The 14,302-nt window shown below is 48.1% G+C and overlaps 1 protein-coding gene across 2 annotated transcripts; it reads left to right on the top strand.

Annotated features, from left to right (window-relative positions):
• Positions 1 to 212: 212 nt before the first annotated feature.
• LOC122366976 (nucleobindin-2-like) lies at positions 213 to 13,801 on the top strand. 2 transcript variants are annotated; one of them, XM_043339702.1, is made up of 9 exons: positions 213 to 564; positions 5,042 to 5,179; positions 5,966 to 6,073; positions 7,701 to 7,922; positions 8,458 to 8,631; positions 8,891 to 8,993; positions 9,587 to 9,761; positions 11,436 to 11,571; positions 12,152 to 13,801. In XM_043339702.1, the coding sequence occupies exons 2-9, from the start codon at positions 5,048 to 5,050 to the stop codon at positions 12,773 to 12,775; spliced, it is 1,674 nt and encodes a 557-aa protein (XP_043195637.1). In that variant the 5' UTR covers positions 213 to 564; positions 5,042 to 5,047; the 3' UTR covers positions 12,776 to 13,801. The 2 variants fall into 2 exon arrangements, with proteins under 2 accessions (XP_043195637.1, XP_043195647.1); XM_043339712.1 differs by having other exon boundaries at positions 516 to 536.
• Positions 13,802 to 14,302: the final 501 nt, after the last annotated feature.

Raw genomic sequence — 14,302 nt, 5'->3', positions numbered from 1 at the left:
AAGTGTTATTTATTTTGTTTTGTTTCTTTTTAATATGTTGGTGAGAATTGATTCTTAACTTATTGAAATTAAAAAAGTGGTAAAAAAGGCAAAGATACTCTACTTAGACAGCATAAAAAGCAAAAACACAGCAAAAGTATGAAGGAATAAGGGGAAAGGGAAAGGAGCGCCTAAAATGGTAGCAAATATGAAGCTACCAGATTGTAACTTTTATTACCCGACAAAATTGTCATAAGTTTACTTTGATTTATTTTTTCTTCAAATACTGGCTTGATTTTCATTTTTCACCGGACTTTTTTTAGCTAGAATAAGCCTAAATATATACATGTAATTGATAAAAGGCAGTTGATTCCTGTTGTATTCTTTAAAATATGTTATATTAGATATAAATGATCATTCAACGTTTCTATGGCGGACATGTCAAATAGTTCCGATATAAAATAATAAAACAGCTGATCTGTCGACGTGCAAATGAAATGCTATTTGAAAACAATCGGTGTCACTGCTCGCTTGTTTTAGAGCTTTTTGTCAGGAGGGCCCGCGTATTAGCATTGCGGGGTTATCGTAAGTATGAGCACGGAATATATAGTCCAAGGCATAGTCTGTCGTTTTGACCTTTCCGTGCTTCTATCCTCAGGATACTGAAATCCTTCTCCTCCACGCCGCAACCACTCTCCGGGCTGGACAGGCAACTTTATTTCATGCGGGCTGCTCCCTTGGAGCGGCACCGCTGCTCCTGAGGGAGAGCACCCCGTAGCCGGGTGCAGTGAGTGCCTTGGGGCTGGGTGGCCTGTCCTCTGGAAGGGCTCAGCCCCGGCGACTCACTAGGGTGCCTGCCCAGACCAATGTCTCCCCCTAATTCCTATCATCCTTCCGGCTCTGCAATGGTCTTGTCGACCGAAAGGGCCCAACCCAACAAAACAAACAAACAAACAAACAAACAAGTCTGTCGTTGACCTGCTATACCTATATATTATATTCCGTGATATGAGCATATCATTTGTTGGTTGATATGTGTGCTGATGGACCTTGGTCACAGCAACAGGGCTTAGATATAACAGTTTCAGTTTGATTTACCAGTTTTGGTTTGAGGATAGTAGTAAAGCAGGTGTCACACTTGCTTTTTCATGGCCCCCAAAATTGTCACTAGCTCATCAGCGAATCAGCATTAATTATTGTCTTACGCTGATTGGTGGGATTACTGCATTTGTTGTTTAATTAGAATGCCCACAGTGCTGACAGCGCTAGCGTAAGTGTCCACTTTTTGTAATTTTGAAAGGCAGGAGAGTACACCCTTGGTTCCACCTATTGGGTGCACCATCAGGTTGTCCTCCCTGATGGACGCCGGCAGGGACGTAGCCAAGGGGGGGGGGCGGAGGGGGCGCCCGCCCCTCCCTTGGGGTTTTCAGGAGGCCCCCCGAAGCCCACGTTGGCCTGAATCCTTTCGGCCTGAATCCAACGTGGGCCGGCCAAAATCACGTCGGAGGCGAACGAAATTCACCCGGGAATCTAAAACATGACGTCAGAACAATCAGGGCCCTCTGACCAGCCTGACAAGTGACAGCTAGGGCCCTTCTCATCTCCTGTGAATAACCACTAGTGTCTGTGTCTGACCGCTAAGGCCCCTCTGACTCCTCAGTAGAGAGGAGGCCCTCTGTGGGTAGGAGGCCCTGTGTAGAGAGGAGGCCCCCTTAGAGAGGAGACCCCCTGTAGAGGGGAGGCCCTCTGCAAAAAGGAGGCCCTCTGTAAAAAAGAGGCCCTCTGTAAAAAAAGAGGCACTCTGTAAAAAGGAAGCCCTCTGTAGAGAGCAGGCCCTCTGTAGAGAGGAGATCGTCTGAAGAGAGGAGGCCCTTTGTAGAGGAGGACTCCCTCAGTAGAAAGGAGGTCCTCTGTAGGTAGGAGGCCCTCAGTAGAGTGAAGGCCCTCTGAAGAGAGGAGGCCCTTTGCAGAGATGAGGTCCTCGGTATAGAGGAGGTCCTGTGTAGAGACGAGACTCTGAAGAGAGGAGGCCCTACATAGATAGGAAGCCCTCTGTAGAGAGGAGGTCCCTGTAGAGACTAGAGAGGAGGCCCTCTGTAGAGAGGATGCCCTCTGTAGAGAGGATGCCCTCTGTAAAGGAGGCCCTCTGGAGAGAAAGACACCCTCAGCAGAGAGGAGGCCCTCTGTAGATAAGAGGCAATGTGTAGAGAGGAAGCCCTCTGTGGCTGTGTTGGTATTTTTACGATGGATGCAATTACCCAAACCATTTATCAGACCGTGGTGATATTCCCATAGCCATGCTTCGCACAACTCATAATAATTTATTTGACCGGGAAATTAATATATACCTATCCATCGATTGTTTGTTTCATCTACGGCGTAAATGAAGCAAACCACCTGGACCTAGGAAAATTTACTAACGAAACCATGTTTTACTTACAGCAAGTAAACGTGGCATCATTCACACATAAAAAATTGATAACCGTATAGTTTCAATCTTGCAGACGTCAGTCAGGTCAGAATCGTGACAAGCCTATTGGAAAATATAATGAACTGTGTCCTGCTTCGAGAAAACGAGTCAAAACCACCCAATTCTTTCTGAATTACGTCAGATTATCTTATCGGTAAGCACCCAGTGGCATTTACTGACAGGGGCACCGGCAAGGATCATCTGAGGTGAGGTAAGGTCATCAACAGTTTTTAGCCAATAAATCACGACATGATGGGGCTAAATAGTTGTTAGTGTACAAAACCGTTCGCCTGGTCATGACGCGCCGATTGGTAGCCAGCGTGACCTTCCTAGGTCAGATTTTGAAGTTGACCTATCTATGTAGGTCGTTATAAACCATGTTAATTGTTATGACCTCTGGCGACCTCAATATTGACCTGACCCAAAAAAGTTGTTTACAAAAGTTGTAAGTCGTTCAACGAACTATCAAACGCCGTTACCGTTTGTCGCTACGATGCGTGCTTTTCGAGTTCTGACGGGGGCCAAAAAGGCCCCCGCCCGATTCAGAGTCTTTCAGAGCCCGCCCGGAATACTTGAACGATATATGATAATACATCAAGTGTTACTCTGACCGTCATCCAGTATCCACCCATTCCTCGCAGATCCTCCCCCTCCTGCTGCGGTCCGGCCGCCGCCGCCGGCGCCCGAGTTTTTTTTTTTTTGCCAGTTACCATGCCACTCGGAGACTTGTGATATGCGTATGTTTCTTACCGCGACAGCGGTAAGAATAAAGAAACATACCAGTGCGCTGGCCATATGAAAGCTGAACAAAAGTCTGCATTATGTTGTATATGTAATTATGTAGGCATGAGACCCTCTGTAGAAAGGAGGCCCCTTTAGGGAGGAGACCCTCTGTAGAAAGGAGGCCCCCGGGATTCCTCCGCCCCTCCCTTGGCCAAATCCTAGCTACGTGCCTGGACGCCGGTGAAAACAGGGCGCCGGAGGGCATATTAGTCACGTGACATTTGGAACTTCTCCCGCTTCATGGGCCTTCTATATGGCAAACGTCATGTGTAGATTTCACGAACCTTGATCAAATCACCCCAGGCGCCCTGTTTTCACAGTCGTCCTCCCTGATGACCCTCTGCTGTCCCCTATCTTGACCTTTATGTTACGTACTGTGCCAGTGGCGGATCCAGGGGGGCCATGGGGGCCATGAACCATCACGGCAGGGGTCCACAGGCCCACCAGGGGCACCACAGGCCTGTCAGGGGCACCTCAGGCTTGTCAGACCCCAGGGGCACCACAGTCCTTCCAGGAGCACCACAGGCCTGCCAGGGGCACCAAAGACCTAGCAGGGGCATCACAGGCCTGCCAGAGGCACCACAGGCCTCGCAGGGGCACCACCGGCCTCGCAGAGGCACCACAGGCCTCGCAGCGGCACCTTAGGCCCGTCAGGGGCACCACGTGCCTGTCGGGACACCTCAGGCTTGTCAGTGGCACCACAGTCCTGTCAGGGCCCAGAGGCACCACAGTCCTTCCAGGGGCACCACAGGCCTGTCAGGGGCATCACTGGCCTCGCAGGGGCACCTTGGGCCGGTCAGGGGCACCACATGCCTGTCGGGGACATTTCAGGCTTGTCAATGGCACCACCGTTCTGTCAGGGCCCAGGGACACCGGCGGCCTAGCAGGGGTATCACAGGCCTGCCAGGGGCACTACCGGCCTAGAAGGGGCATCACCGGCCTCGCAAGGGCACCATGGGCCTGTCAGGGGCACTGCGGGCCTGTCTTTGGCACTTCAGGCTTGTCAGGGGCACCACAGTCCTTCCAGAGGCACCACAAACCTGTCAGGGGCACTTGCGGTCTAGCAGGGGCACCATAGGCTCACCAGGGGCAACACACACACACAAAAATAGAAAAATAAAAAAGTGAAAATAGGGCACCATCAAATTGAAGTGGCCGAAATCCGCTGAGTTTTTAATTTTGGGTATAGGTAGGGGCACCACTTCGATTCATGCCCCCCCCCCCCTTGGAGTTTTCCTGGATCCGCCACTGTACTGTGCTAGACACTTTCAGGATTTTTTTTTTATTTAGTCAGAACCTTTTGAATGGAAGGATTGACAAGGACAGAGCGAAGCTTGTTGCGTTCATACTGCTCTCTACCTCCGATCGCCGGTTCTATGGCAGAATTTGGAGTCCAAAGTTTAACGTGCATACATTGCCGCGCACGGCCAGTCCCCTACTGACTTCGCCTGGCTACGGCCTGCCACCAACCGCAACCATACCTGTCAGGAGGCCCCTACACGTCAAGCGCCCGTCGCGCTTCGAACCCTTTACCACCTTGACCTGACCTACACCAGAATCAGTAACCTTAACTGACCCCAATGGTCGCCTAACCTACATCATTGAATTTGAAATGTAAAACTTACCATACAACATGTATCACATGGCCCTAGTATAATTGGTTCATACTTCATATTGTGACCCTTAGTGACTGGACCTCTGTGACCTGACCCAGTATTGGTGACCTCATTCACCAAACTATATGTTCTGCTGTATTTGTTTGAATGCATTACTCATTCATTTTACATGTGCTGACTGCTTGTTTTTCAGGTCAACATGGCAAGATTCCACTGGGTAATATCTGCCTCTGCACTCCTGGCATTCACCTGCAGTGTAGTTGCCCCTCCTCCAAGAAAGCAGCCAGAGCCCAAACCAGCCCCAGATGATGACCCAAACCTCAATGAGGCTGTAAGTCAAATCGCAGTTGTTATGTGTGATGCACAAAGTAATGCAGATTTGTGACCTACGTGAAGTGTTTATGTATATGCCTGCTGAGAAGATATGACAGTAACATTTAATAAGCAGGATGGTTATATTTAAAGATAGTCTGCTTATTGAAAGCGTGGTACTTAAAATGTGGGGTTGAAATGAGATGAGTAATGGATGCGTTTTGCTAATTGCATAAACTTTTTTTAGGTATCTTATAGGAAATATAATGATATTTTGGCTAGGTATTTGTTTCTATGCTCTTATATTGTTTCAATGTCATGGGAGTTCTGAATCTGAAATTTTAACTCTTGACGAAATTTGTGACAAGTCATTGAGCCTTTGTAAATGTGGCACAATGATCGCAGCTCGGTCCAATGGCCTGTCTCAGCCGACACCCAACCGACACCTACGGTAGGGAAAGCACAATGAAAGAATGAGAGGTGGATGCATTGATGTCCGCTTCTTTTCGTCTGTAGAGAGCTAATTGTCTCCAGCCTCCATCGGTGTTGATGTGTCGGGGTATCCAGCCCTATCGTTATCCACTTACTTTGGCGACGGTAGTCTTTGACGGCCAGCGTTCACCAAAAGCTGTCATTTTGGCATGTTCGCCTTTTTCGTGTTCATCTCGGAACACAACAGTTATTTATTTTACGTCGAGACGGGGAATACAGTGCTCGGAGACCATCGGAACGCAATGCCGCTTATCTATCGCTGATTTTAAAACACCTTGATTTTCTTACCTTGCTTTGGATCTTTCGCTCGCAGACTCTGGGCTTGGAGTACAGAAGCTACTTAGAAGAGATCGTCAAAGTACTAGAAGAGGATCCTCAGTTTAAAGTTATACTTGATAATGCGACAGAACAAGAAATAAAGGTAAGTGACCGAATCATTATACATAATTTACTTTTCAGGTTTTAGTTTTAGAATGAATGGTGCAACTGAGATGAAGTGTGAGCTCATTTGAGATGGAGATGAAGCCACGCTGCTCCTATTGTTCGACACACGACACATGGTGTCGGTCGGTCATCGGCGTTCGGTGATAGTTATTATTGCCGATTCTTTACCCTGTAAGCAGCTGCTATGCTGTTATCCTGGCTTTTGGACATGTGAGGCGTTTGGGACCGTGCGAGTATTTGCGGACTCCACTGCCCCTACATCATTTTTTTAATGGTAATAACCGAGAAGGTGCGCTTTCAATGTCATATTTCACTGCGAGTGCGACCCCACGGTGCATGAGGCAGCGGCTCTCTCCTATCTCTTGCGGCAGTAACTCGGAATCGAGTGAGACACTTCAGTTTGCAAACCGGTTGTTTATGGCACCACCACGAGGGCCGGCCCTTGGTGTCATAAAAGTCCGGTGTTTAGACAGACGGGGCGGGAATTGTCCCTTTGCTGACCCATGCGGTTTGTCAGCGGACGGTCCAATTATTGTCTGAAGGATTATATATAGGATTATATACTAGAGACGACCGACAGAGTCGGTAAACGTACGAACAAGCGGAGAGCCGTAAAACCCCAATAAATCAGTCAGCAGGGGGAGGGTGACTTGGTCCATCGCTGACTGCTCGTAAGACCAGACCCCATCTACCGGCTAAGTATCATCGATAGTTATCAAAATCTTTTATCGCGACTTTTGACGCTTTGAAGGACCGGAGGGTGGTTTGTTCTTTTTGCAGTGATACCTTCTAAAGTCTTAAAGTCGTTATCACTTATTTAACCAGCGTCTCTAACTGTGACTTTGAATCGGTCTTTCACGATACATTGGGCGGCTGGCGGGCAGGCTGGCCACCGGGCTACGTTGGTGGGCAGGCTTGCCCCGGGCTCGTTCGGCCGGGTGCAAGCCTTTGCGCAGTGACGGTAGCTGTCACCCTAAATGTCACACTCGTCGGCACCGGACCGGACCGGAGTGCAGCGCCGCAGGGACACGTGGACTAGCACGAGGTCACGTCACGGCGGGAGGCCACGTAGAATGACTGACTTCGCACGTGGAGAAACCGGGGAAATCGGATTGATGGCTGCGGTGACTGAAAGCCGTTTTACTGACCTATCTACCTGCTATCTTGCTATCATAGATCTTGCGATCATTTACTACGATCTTTTGAATGACCACACGATGCGCGACGGACGGAGTTTTTTTTTTTTACCCGAGAGTAGCAGCGGTTTGATGTCGGTTAGATGTGTAATCGAATTTAGAGAGAATGCCAATGGTTGCACGCATGACCATTTGATAAGAGAATGCAGAGAGAATGCATTTGATAATTGCAATTTGTTAAGTGGATATTTATGTTCGTATTGGCCCTACGCATTCATCGATAAATATCCATCAGTTCATGTTTTGTCTCCTCATAAAAAAGACGCCATTCGTCGTCCACACAAAAGATGAAATCATGAACAAGTGGGATATCTTGTTTCGCATGAGGGAGGAAACCATAGGCGTCTTTTAAACAATCCGCGGGGAATGCAGCGGACTTTGGTCTGACTCTCCTCCCCTCCCCCAAAGTCGGGCGCGGTGGCCGACAAGCTGCACGTGGTCGACCCGTCCATCCGCTCCCGACTGGACGAACTGAAGCGGATAGAGCTGGAGCGGCTGCGGCGAAAGGCCACCGAGGCGTACGAGCTGTCCAACGGGCTGGACCGCGAGGCCATCAAGGAGCCGCTGCACCTGGAGCACCGGAACCCGCACACATTCCGGGAGGAGGACCTGCGCCGACTGGTCAGAAAGGTAGGCGCACCGGTAGAGCGCAGCCGCTCCCTGTCCAGCCCGGTGATTTAATGCTCCTGATGTTCCCGTCCAGCCCGGCACAACACCAGATAATACCGTTACCAGGGACACTCGGGTTGATGATAGGATATTATGTCTTGCCGAAGCGGTACTCACATTGATTTTCTCAGAATATCCTTATTGGTGAAATTGATTCAAAGTTAAGGATAGTCTCTAACGAAAGAGTAGAAAACCAATAAACTAAAATCGGTGGCGTCAATGCAATCAATTTTTTTGTAGTTTCCATGATTTTTGAAGTATATTGGCTTTCTTTTTCCATATCTATGACAATTATAACACTATCAGTAGAAACAAAATATTTTTTTTCAATTATAAATACCATATTTGAATAATGTCTTGTAGTGGGTTACGTGAATTATTTTGAGACTATTTTTTAATATTCACTTTAAATACTAAAATAAATGCGAATCTGGATAAGAAACAGCAGTCAGGACCGTGATTTCCTTCCTCAAATGTAATCGTCTTTTTTATCAAGACTGCTCACGACCTTGAAGAGTTGGATCGCAAGCGACATGAGGAGTTCAAGAAGTATGAAATGGAGAAGGAGTTTAACCGTACCCGGGAGTTAAAGAAGATGGACAAACAGCACCGAGAAGAGGCCGAGAAGAAACATGAAGAGGAGGTGAAGACGCACAAACAACATGAAAAGGTGAGCACTAAGCAATATCCCTGTCAATGTAAATTCAATTGTAGTCTATAGTCTACATACCCATATGTAGTTGCGGGTATATGACCTAAATTCACGAACAGAAATTAAATTGAATAGGCGTTGGAACTATAAAGAATGATCGCAGGTGTTTGCAGTTGTGCAATCTGTGTAATATGTTACTCTCCGAGCGCTGTGACCAGCCAAGGTTCAGTGTCGGGATCTGTGAATGACGCTTCCTCCCCGGCGTGTTCCTCGTCAGGTGCACCACCCCCTCAGCGAGGACCAGCTGGAGGAGGTGTGGGAGGAGCAGGATCACATGGACAAGGACGGCTTCGACCCGGAAACCTTCTTCAGGATGCACGGTGAGCAGCTTCTCGGGCTAGGGTGAAACGCGCTGGAAGTATGGGTAGAGGCGCTACGAGGCATTGAAGATGGTTTGCAAGTTTTTCGTCGATAAATAAACGAGTTCATAAACGTTTTAGTTATTTTTCGTAAGACGGCTAGGCTGAATTGTGTAGCTGCATGAGATAGGGGATTTTGTTGCCCTAGCCCGTCCCTCGTTTGTTCTGTGGTCTGCCCCGACTCTCCCTCCCTCATGCTACCATACCGTGCCTTGTCCTGCCTTAACTCTGTCCAGACGTCCTGACACTGTCCTGTCCTGACTCCGCCCTGTTCTGTTTCTCTCCCCCGCCCTGTCACCGTCCTGTTCTGATTCACTGCCCTGTACTGACGCCGTCTTGCTCCGTTTCTCCGCCCTTCACTGACGCTATTCCGTTGTTTCTCTTCCCAGCCCCGACGCTGTTCCTTTCTGATTTTCTGCCCTTTACTGAATCCTTCCTGTCCTGACGCCATGGCACTTAATTACAATGTCCTGGCTTTCCCCTGTTTTGATGCCCCGTTCCGTTCTTTTTGCCGTGCACTGATGCCCCCTCTCTGACGCCATGCCTTTCCGCAGACGTGGACGGTAACGAGCAGCTGGACCCGGTGGAGACGATGGCGCTCTTCAAGAGCGAGCTGGACAAGTTGTACAACAGCAGTGACGCGGACCCGCGCGAGCGGGAGGAGGAGATGAACCAGATGCGCGAGACCACCTACAAGGAGGTGGACACGGACCAGGACGGGCTTATCAGGTGAGCGGCATTGCAACTCGGGGTAAGCGACATTGGACTCAATTAGGTAAGCGGCGTCGGGGGCTCTCCTAAACACCGTTTGATCAGGAAGCTTACGCTGTGTTCTTCCAAATAATATGTAAAAATAATTTAATTCTGCTATTGATGTGCCGAACATTTACTTGGCGGAGTATTTCTCATTTGCATTACGACGTGATAAATGTCTGAGCGTACTTGCTCAGCTTCTAGTTATTGCCGTTTGTTTTTCTACTCTTACCTGTTCACATTTAATGGAATAAACAGAAATGAACTTGTCTTTCAGTGCACGCCAAGATAGATCGCTGACTTTGATCGAGTAGTTTAAGTGCCCTGCTAGTGACGACCCTGACGTCGTATAGCGCCATCTAGAAGTCATGACGGCCTTGTCTTTCGGTGTTCCATTGGAGATCAGCAGCTGTTCCATGGGCATCAGCCGCGTATTTCTATGTTTAACCCTCGCCCTGGCAGGGCATTTTTCATAACACGGCCTGGCAGGGGGGGGGGGGGGTCGATGCGACCCCCCCTCGCGATTGGCTCCTATGGCACCTAGAAACACCAAATTTGGTAGGTAGGTGGGCCCCCTGGAGTTCTAGCCTCTGTGCAAATTTGGTTGCTCTAGGTCAATATTTAGGGGGGTTTTAGGGGGTATAAATGTAAAAATTTCGCTAAAAACAGGTCAAAAGTTTTTCGCTTATAACTTTTGATCTAATTAAGATATAGCAAAAAGAAAAGCACCAGTGAACTCAGCACGTCAAGGCGCGTCGAATGATTTACTGTTTAGCTTGCTTAAATGTACTTAAAGTTTTTCTTAAATTTTAAGTAAACTTAAATTAATAAATTAAGTTCAAGTTAACCAAATTGCGCCATATCGTATATCATTCGATTCGGCTGATCACCAGGAACACAATGGTACCATTTTTAAGCTCTAGCGTCATTATGTGCCAAGTTATTGGCAAAAACGTCATTTGACCTCAGTTGACCTCATTTGACCTGACCCATGGATAAGTACACCAAACAAAGAAGCACCAAGTGACCTGCTGTTAAGTACTGTGGTTTCAAAGCACAAAAATGATAGAACGAAGCGGATATCTCCAGTATTTTCCGAATTTAGTATTTTCCCATAGGCTTAACATTACGACGTAATGACCTCTAACTGACCTCAGGTCAGTGACCTCAAAAAACCCGAACTATATGTTATACAACTCGGTGAACTTAGCACATCCTGAAAGTTTGAAGGAAATCAGTGAAAAACTGTGAGTTGGACAGGTGCAAAAAGAAAATTGAAATTTGACCATGACCTTGTACCGGTTTTTCTGACCTGGTGACCTGACCCAAGGCCACCCGGACCTGAAATTTTCAGGTCATATGTAAAAAGGTTGCCCCATAGGCTGTGCCAAATTTGGCGGCGCGCTATCTTCGAAAAACCTTAGGGGGGGTTGCATCGACCCCCCCCCCCCCCTGCCAGGGCGAGGGTTAAGCTAGTGACAACTGACAGCTGACAGCCACGTATTTCAGTGCCCTGCTCTGGTAGTGACAGGACGTATTTCACTGTTCTCTTGAGCTGACGGACATTGATGTGTTTTAGCGTTCTTGCTACTTACGGCCTTATCCACTTTTGACCTCTCACTGACCGTCCTGCGTCTGTTTCGCCGGCAGTTTGGAAGAGTTTATGGCCAGTACTAAACACGAGGACTACAAACACGACCAGGGCTGGGAGGGCATTCCGGACCGCGAGCACGAGTTTGAACAGAAAGAGTTTGATGAGTACGCTCACCACCGTGAGCAGGAACTGGTGAGTCGCGCTGGCTCGGGTCCTCTGTCCACGTCCCGGTCCAGCCTTACTGAATGGCCCTAAACCCCTGACTACACAGTGCCCGCTGTTTTCGTTAGGAGTGCGGGAACTGTGGGTGTGCGTGGGGTGGTGGTGGTGCGGGTTGGGGCTTTATCATTGGTTATCTGATGATTCATGATCACTGAGTTAGCTAGATGGCATGCATTTGTTCAGCAACATTTTGCGGGTGCTTTTGACCAGACAGTGGCGCCCTCTGCACCGATCGGCTGCCACTTTCACGTGTAATTGTGATGTATCCGCATAGCCATGGGAAAATTTGAGTTCCTGTGGTTTCTTGATTGAACTATTATTCCTCGCCAAGTTTTGTCAAATACAGATATATTTCGTGCGTGTTTACACTTTGCCATATGATACGTGCGGACCATGTTAGCTGCGATAACATGTAACCTCTTGGAATCAGTTTTATTTGATATCACGTCCAGTTTTGCGTCGTAAAAACGGTTGAGGCCATTCCTGTTACTTAAAGTGTTGTGTGAAGTATTTCAGGCTGCTGTACTTAGTCGATGTATTATATTTTCAGGGTGAGCAGGACCACCACGAGTCGGAGGAGCACCATGACGACCATCCTGAGGCACACCCTGACCAGCCGCAGCTGAGCCTGCCCATTGGAAACCCGCCGCAGCCGTACCACCAGCAGCAGCAGCATGGACAGCCGCAGCAGCAGCAGCAGCAGCAGCAGCAGCAGCAGCAGCAGCAGCATGGACAGCCGCAGCAGCAGCAGTTGTACGCCAGCCAGCAGCAGGGTATACCGCTCCAGCAGCAGGGCGTCCCTGTCCAGCAGCAACAGGGCACGTACCAGCAGGGAGTCCCCGTACAACACGGAGTGCCCGCACAGCAGCAGTACGGGGCTCCACCACAGCAGCACGGAGCTCCTGTGCCGCAGCAGGTGGTGCCTGGCCAACAACAATACGGCGCCCCGCCGCCTCAGCAAGGAGCGCCTATCCAGCAACAATATGGAGCTCCCGTGCAACAGCAGGCAGCTCCCTCACAACAACATGGAATCCCGGCACAACAGCACGGAATTCCGGCACAACAGCACGGAATCCCGGCACAACAGCACGGAATCCCGGCACAACAACAGGGAATCCCGGCACAAGGAGCTCCTGTGCCGCAACAGGGAATGCCAGGTCAGCAACATCACTAACAGCTTGAAATGCATTTGTTTTAATGCAGTTGTTTACTAGACCTTTTATCATGATCATTGACCAAAGCGAACAAATGACATTTGCGATATTACGAGCTTAACGTAACGATATATGACTTCTTATTTTTGCATCCATCGCTACTGCTTCGCGAGCTTCACGATTCACCTCAAGGTCGGAAAGTCTACCGTGTCAAATCTATCAAATCTACGGAAAATCCACTAAGTCATTCCACGTAGCGTCCGTAGTGAAGTAGTCAAGTGAAACGCAAAATATGTCATGGCACGAAGTTATCCTAATGTACGGAGTTTCTACCTCGCCTCTGTGATAAAAGAACGAATCTCAACCGGGCCAGATATTACAGCCGTGTAGCATGGCTACTGTCATTCCTAATTAATATTTTTTTATTGTTGCATAATTTAAATGTAAATCTCCCATATGCGATATTTTTGTGGTGCAATACTGATTTGCAAATCTGACGTTACATAGAAAGAAAGTGGCAGTCATAAATTTATACGGTTTCGTTTACTTTATATGTATGCCGTTTTATGGGGTAGGTAACATATAATTGTTATGAATGGTGGTGTTTCTTACCTTTCTATTTCTAAGTATCTTATCGATACAATATATTGGTATGTGTGCAATATAATAAGAAATGAACTATCTTTTTATATGACGACGTAGAAGTCTATAAACACCTATTTATGGAAAAGGCCTCTTGTCCTTTATTTTCATTGAAGTGTGTTGTTGATCATCGCTGTGTGGTGTTGTTACGGGTTGGCATACGCATGCTGCTAATTGCTGTCATGGGCCGGGCTTTTGTTTTCCGCATAGTGTGCTCAAATGGGTATTTGTTCCGATGGGGTTGCTGGTAAGTGGTATCTGTGTTTCATATTCGGTAACAACATGGAAAAATAAGGTGGTGTGGGGTATGGTGGAAGTCTATTGCAGGGCTTTCATTCCGTACGACATGTGATGTCCGTCAATATTTGTGAGCCATATAATGGTAATAAACGGAGGACACCCTACATTGTTTTCACCGATACATCTGAAACATTTGAAATAAATTGGTGTCACTGATATCGCACCAACCCGCGCCGTGACGATCCGATCGTAATACAGCGTGGGGGGCTCCACTACGCATCCTCTAGCTCTGCTCACAGGCCACGTAGTGACATGCGGACCGCAGTAAGCGATGTTCCGGAGCTCGTCTAAAATCCTGAAGCTCTCTAATCTTTTGCTGCTGTAAATCACAATCAGAAAGGGTCGGGTGTGCTGTGATTCCGTTGCCCTGCCCTACAGCCTGCACCTTCCACGGCGCGGGCAGTGGATGACAAGCCATGATGACACAAGAAAAACGTTTTTTTTATTAACATTTAACGTTAGTGCTTCGCCGTTCACCGGATGGGAACTTATAATCGTTCTTGGTGTAGGAGGGAAAAGTTATAATATAATTCAATTACAATTCAGAGCCATCATAGTTAATGAGCATTTGTATTTCGCCGGTGACACCCCGCCACTTTACGCTC

Source organism: Amphibalanus amphitrite, unplaced genomic scaffold (genome assembly GCF_019059575.1).
Source record: "Amphibalanus amphitrite isolate SeventyFive unplaced genomic scaffold, NRLGWU_Aamphi_draft 000030F_arrow, whole genome shotgun sequence".
NCBI lineage: Eukaryota > Metazoa > Arthropoda > Thecostraca > Balanomorpha > Balanidae > Amphibalanus > Amphibalanus amphitrite.
This window is presented reverse-complemented; position numbering and strand designations above follow the sequence as displayed.